The 6,849-nt window shown below is 36.7% G+C and overlaps 1 protein-coding gene across 1 annotated transcript in view; it reads right to left on the bottom strand.

The window, feature by feature from the left end:
- aspscr1 (ASPSCR1 tether for SLC2A4, UBX domain containing) overlaps positions 1–1,877 on the bottom strand; it is a 31,794-nt gene extending 29,917 nt beyond the window's left edge. Inside the window, exons 1-2 of the mRNA XM_016504189.1 lie at positions 1,770–1,877; positions 1,284–1,339 (exon numbers count right to left, since the gene is read on the bottom strand). Of these exons, the coding sequence (XP_016359675.1) occupies positions 1,284–1,339; positions 1,770–1,859 (146 nt within the window). The 5' untranslated portion in view covers positions 1,860–1,877. The remainder of the gene's footprint in view (positions 1–1,283; positions 1,340–1,769) is intronic.
- Positions 1,878–6,849: the final 4,972 nt, after the last annotated feature.

Raw genomic sequence — 6,849 nt, forward strand, 5'->3', positions numbered from 1 at the left:
TCACACTCACACACACTCACACACTCACACACTCGCACGCACACGCACACACACTCTCGCACACTCTCGCACACTCACGCACACACGCACTCACGCACTCACTCACACACACACACACACACACACACACACTCACGCACTCACGCACTCACGCACTCACGCACTCACGCACTCACGCACTCACGCACTCACGCACTCACGCACTCACGCACTCACGCACTCACGCACTCACGCACTCACGCACTCACGCACTCACGCACTCACTCACACACACACACACACACGCACACACACGCACGCACGCATGCACGCACACACACACACACACACACAACGCACGCACACTCACACACACGCACGCACACGCACGCACACACACGCACGCACGCACACGCTCACACGCACTCACACACACACACATACAGTCATGTGTTGATGAATTCATGTTTATTATTATGCAAGTTATATATATTCTATATTATCTATCTATCTATCTATGTAGATAGATAGATAGATAGATAGATAGATAAACAGACAGACAGGTAGAGAGAATAATATAGGCAATATCCTTAACATGAATTCATAAATGCATATAATAAAAACTCATAATATATTAGTTTTAAATATATACTGTACACATTTATAATTTGTTTATATATAAATATATACACACACACATACATACAATTTTTATTTATATACTTATGTACAGCTGTATGTAATTATATACAGTCGTGCTCATAAGTTTACATACCCCTTGCAGAATGTGCAAAATGTTAATAATTTAAACTAAATAAGACGGATCATAAAAATTGCATGCTATTTTTTTATTTGGGGGGGGTAAACTTTTGAACAGGATGACGATGTGTAAATTCTTCTCATTTTTTTTTATGATCATATTTTTTCATTTGGTACTGCTACATAAATACTTACATGTTAAGTACAATTTACCCTGATCATCCAATTTAAAAAGTTTACACCCCCGGCTCTTAATGCATCGTGTTGCCTTCTTAAGCATCAGTAGATGTTTTCACCTTTTGTAATAGCTCTGTATGAGTCCCGCAGCTTATTCAGGACAGTACTAAATATAAAATAACATGCAATTTTCATGATCCCTCTTATTTTGTTTTAATTATTAACACTTTGCACATTCTGCAAGGGGTATATAAACTTATGAGCACAACTATGTAAAGATTAAGCATACATATATGCATGTACAATATATATATATATATACACATACACACACATACACACACACACACACTTCAGGTTACACTCACTTGAGTCCATGTTCATCTGGATTAAAGCCGTGTTTTTTACACACATCCTCAAGAACCTGCAGGATTAAACATTTTTAAATGCATTACTTATAAATATAAAACTCATCATTTAATGTTCAAATTAACCTGATAATTAAAAAACTAGCATCATCCTATTAAACCAGCTGTGTCTCAAATCATTACGATCAGGCCTGTCATGTAGTGAACACACCTATGCTACCTTAATGTCTAGTGCACTAGGTAGGCAGCTCACAAGCCCAGCTGAATAAGAATTTACCTACGATGCCCAAAATTGCTGAATAGGACATTACTATTTCTCAATCTGAACACAATGCCCAAAGCAAAGGCTGTCTAGGGCACTAGGTAGGCAGCTCACTAGTTCAGCTGAGTCAGAACGCTATTATGCAGGATTTGAGCCGCTGTAAACACACACAGCCATCGCGATGAGCTCCACAAACACACACGAGCGTGTGAACGAGCTCATACCTGTAATAAAGGTGTGTTTGGAGACACTTTGACGGTCTGTCTTCTTCCATTCGGAGTTAAAACCGACACAGCCGCGCCGCTCGCCGCCATGACACTGTGACGTCACCGTGTTTGTTTGACAAAACTTTATGCTTCACCGATGATACATTATAATGGGTTTTATTGAGTATGCACGTATCTGATTTTGCTTCTTGATTATCCTGCTTTCATAAACAAATGTTGCTGGCTTGGTCTCTATTGTATAAACAAGTTTTCTCCCCATAGGTACCTAATTTGGAACAATTACAATAATATATTAAAATAAATTATTATTTTTTTGAAAATTGGTTTTCAGCAGGCATAATAGGAGTTATTCAATTATTAAAACAAGAAGGCATGCTACTCACTTATTCTGAGTTTCTAGCTGTCTATGGAGTTCCAGTACGTGTTCTGTTTTCATGTGTATTATTGCAGTCCTAACTATACTTTGACTGTGTTTATTGCAGTTTAATAAAAAAAAAAAAAATTTCAAGTATGGGTCACGATACTTGGCCACATATCACGTCACTGTAGTGTTACAAGGTCTCAGGTGTGAATGGGGAGCAGGTGTTAAATTTGGTGTTATCGCTCTCACTCTCTCATACTGGTCACTGGAAGTTCAACATGGCACCTCATGGCAAAGAACTCTCTGAGGATCTGAAAAAAAGAATTGTTGCTCTACATAAAGATGGCGTAGGCTATAAGAAGATTGCCAAGACCCTGAAACTGAGCTGCAGCACGGTGGCCAAGACCATACAATGGTTTAACAGGACAGGTTCCACACAGAACAGGCCTCGCCATGGTCGACCAAAGAAGTTGAGTGCACATCCTCAGTGTCATATCCAGAGGTCGTGTTTGGGAAATAGACGTATGAGTGCTGCCAGCATTGCTGCAGAGGTTGAAGGGGTGGGGGGTCAGCCTGTCAGTGCTCAGACCATACGCCGCACACTGCATCAAATTGGTCTGCATGGCTGTCGTCCCAGAAGATCTATCTATCTATCTCCTCTGGCATGTTCGGTCTGGATGTCACTTTGAAAACGAGCGTTTTAAAGGAAATCATGTCAATAGTTCAGGTTTTGTCCGTCTTCACTGAAGTTGGATCTCCACCTGCGGCTGATGATCGCTGTCCATTCGGTGAATGCGACCTTTCTCTGGATCTCTTTGATGTAAGGCGTTCAAAAGGATCCAAATAAGTGAAGTGGAAGGCAGTCTAATGAAACGGAGGAACGCGAATTCGAGATCCTCTGGGTGTCGAAGCAGGAAGAGACGCTAAACACATCCTATGCTGTCTAAGAACAACATGAGGAGCTGTAAACATCAAACAGATCGACACTGTAACGGCTGTGAAGAGCGACTCCATACATCTGTGAATTAAAGACAGAACTCCAACCCCTCTGGAGCTCTTCTGGATCTTTCCAGTCATTCCTCTGATGTCCCCGGCCCCGTGCCTCGGGCTCAGGGGCCGTGCATTTCGTGTCGCGCTTCCATCTGCGAGTAATTTAAGCCCATGTTTTTCCTCTTAACGGGACGGATTGTGATGGAGCAGGAGGTGTATGTCAGTGACAGCCTGGCATCCCTTTGAAGAGCCGTGGAATGAATTCCAGGAGCTTCTGATCGTGTCTTTATCTGTGCGCTTGATGACACCCACGCAACAGTCACTGCTACACCGCAGAACAAGTGTGTGTTATTTTAGTATCTCTGAGATTCTGTTAGAGTTTTTGTTCATGTTGTTATTTAGGTTTTCTGCTTTCATGTTAATTTTAGCTAAAGTTTTAGTTATTTTGTCGCGTGTTCGTGTGATTTTTTTGTTGCTTTTAAGTATGTCTATATTATTTTTATTACTTTTATTTCAGATTTATTTTTACTTTACATGAAAGAGAGAATGTTTGCTTTGCATACTAGCTGAAATAAAATAAGTTTAAGTTTTAAATATTTTATTTTATTTCAGTTAACATTTATTTTAAGTCACAAAAATGTACTTTTATTGTTTAGTTTTAGTTTACTATCATAACTGGTACATTGATGATATGCAGGGTTATTATTGTTGTAAACTCAAACTATAAAAAAATAAACACTTACTGAAAACATTTTTGTTAAGTTTAAGTTGATGTATTAAAATAATTTCATAAACTAAAACTAAAAACTAAAAGTAGCCTAATATAAAACTACTGTAAAAATTATTTTTGAAGTTGTAAATAAAACAAAATACTATTTCAGTCTTACTACTTCAAACTTTCACAAACTTTATTTGACCAATGTACAACACAGCAAAATGTATTAAACTCATAACATAAAAAAAATAAGGTTAATTCTACAAATGCACATTCTTTTTCATGCATGTTATTTATTACTCATTTTACACTATAATATCAACATACATGCAATTCATTGACTATTACTTTGAAGATTTTGTCTACAAGAAAACTTTCTACGCACTTTTTGAGTCTATTCTTAAACTTATTTTTATATAAAGCAATCTGAATTACTGTTGTGCATGAATTGTGCAATATAAATAAACCTTGTCTACTCAACACTGTGTTGAAGTCTTTGTCTTGTGAAAATGTTTCCTTTATTGTTAGTCATTAAGATTTACATTCATGCATTTGGCAGATGCTTTTATCCAAAGCGACTTACGTTGCATTGAAGGTATAAAATGTATCAGTTCATGCATTTCCTGGGAATTGAACCCATGATCTTAACCAGTGCAATGATCTGCTGTTCAAGCTGCAGGAATGCAACAAATGCGAATAAAAGCTTCTGCCAAAACACTTAAATGTAAGACACTATATTTTGTTTGTGTTGTGCTGAGTTTGTGCTGGTGTTTGTGTTGGCTTTCACCTGCAGTACAGGAGCCCTGGGGAAATGACCAGCGTCTGAACAAACAAACAGTTCTGTCCTTATCCGTCCAGACCATCAGCAGAGGAAATAAAACGTCAAACTCTCTCCTAACGGCCCTTTGAGCGGCGTGTTTGTCTGACCTCTGAGCAAAGGCCGTATGCTGCCAAACGGAAGTCATTTAGGGAAATCACTGCTCGAGTGTGTTTTTCCAGTCCATTTAAAAACTTCTGAATTTCTTTTGCATTATTTGACGAGGAAATCGCCTGCAGAGCACAAACACACACACACACACGCATACACACACACACACATACACACACACACACACACACACACACACACACACTATAAATCATACAGAATTAAGTTTTTTGAAAATCTAAAAATGCAGAATTCCTGTAAGGAGGGGTAGGGTTGGTGTAGGGCAATAGAAAATACGGTTTGTACAGTATAAAAACCATTACAACCATTACGAAAATGATTAAATCCATCATAAACTATACATAAAAATCAATGTCTTAATATATTTTTTAGACTTGACTTGACTTGACTTGATATTATATATATGCATAATAAAAATTAATATTATTAGAAACAAAATAAAATTGTTCATGATTATTTTTATTTATGATTATTTGATTATGTAATACCATGATATTTATGCTGATTTATTGTCAGTATTGGAAACAGTGTTGCTGCTTAATATTATTTTGGAGCCTGTTATATGTTTTTCAAAATAGAAACATTTGTAAAATAATAAATCTTTACTATCAGTTAAAAAAAAAATCTATTTAACATATCCTTGCTGAATAAAGGTATTAATTTCTTTCAAACTTTTGAAAGAAATTGAGTGTATACTGTTATAAAATATTTCTATTTTGAATATGTTCTTTTTACTTATTTATTCATCAGAGAATCCTGAAAATGTATCACAGGTTCCAAAAAATAAAATACAAAATAAATAATAATAATAATAATAATAATAATTAAGCAGCACAACCGTTTCCAACATTAATAGTAAATCAGCATTGGGCATTGGTAGACAAATAAATTAGTCAAGGTGAGAAAGGTGTATTTAAAAGTTTATTTATCTAAAAGTCCACAAATGGCCATACAGTAGTTGCATACAGAACAGAGATAGTCATACACAGGTAAATGCAGTTTTTTTTGTTGTGATGTTTGTTTATAGTTCAGCTGAAATGCTGACCTTACTCTTTGAGAACAGCCAGCACAGCCTTCACGCTTCTGTGAACCTTCAGGTCCTGAAAAAGACAGTTTTATATAGTACAGGTCAGTCCAAAAACACTTACACACTCCAGAAGCAGCCTATATTTATTCAGATGCCGAGACAGATAGTTGGATATTGTTCAGTTCCTGCATCCTGGAGCTCTATGGTCTATGTTTCTGACAGTGGTAATGATACCCATAGCATATATAACAGCTGAGTCATTTGACTTTGTGGGGTTGCCATGTAGAAAAAAGCAAGCGGAAGCGCATTGCGAATAAAGACCTGCCTTCAATGCCACCTTTCAATCAAAGCTCAAAGCAAAAGCAGTTTTTAGCTGCACACCTGTGGTCAAAGTGCTTACTGCTGGCACAAATTAGCATGTTAATTAGTCCCTCAAACCAAAGCAGCTAAAAATTGGTCAAAGCAAGCACTAAAGCCAAATGTGTAATTTAAAGTAGTGATAACTGTAAACATACCGTCATTATCATTCAAACACATTCCCTCCATATAATTTAGGCTACCATAGCCAAAATTATTAATTGTGAATTTAACAAATAACATTGTATAGTTTTTAAAAACAGAATTATATATATTTTTTTTACTTTTAATTTTATAGTTTATGTAGGGAGTGAAATTTAAGGGTAAAATTAATGTTCTATAACTTTAAATAAGATCTAGAGGTAATATCGCTGTATTTAGGATCAACAAGACTAATAAATATAATTTGAGAAATATAAGTTTATTGATTTTATTTGTTTAAATGTTAAAAGATGTTTTTTTTTTTGGAGTTGTGTATAGTGATTTAGATCCTTAGTCCACACTCCAGATCAGTAGGTGGTGGTAATGCACCCGAAAGCTGTTTGCCAACCGCCCATAAAAACAAAAGAAGAAGAAGAAGAAGAAGAAGGTAATATCGCAAGAACAGAGACCCGCGATTAGGATCGCAGGAGAGAATGGTCTGCTAGCAGTGGTGAGTGTAGAGAGAGAGATGACACG

Source organism: Sinocyclocheilus anshuiensis, unplaced genomic scaffold (genome assembly GCF_001515605.1).
Source record: "Sinocyclocheilus anshuiensis isolate Anshui unplaced genomic scaffold, SAMN03320099.WGS_v1.1 scaffold250, whole genome shotgun sequence".
Classification (NCBI taxonomy): Eukaryota; Metazoa; Chordata; class Actinopteri; order Cypriniformes; family Cyprinidae; genus Sinocyclocheilus; species Sinocyclocheilus anshuiensis.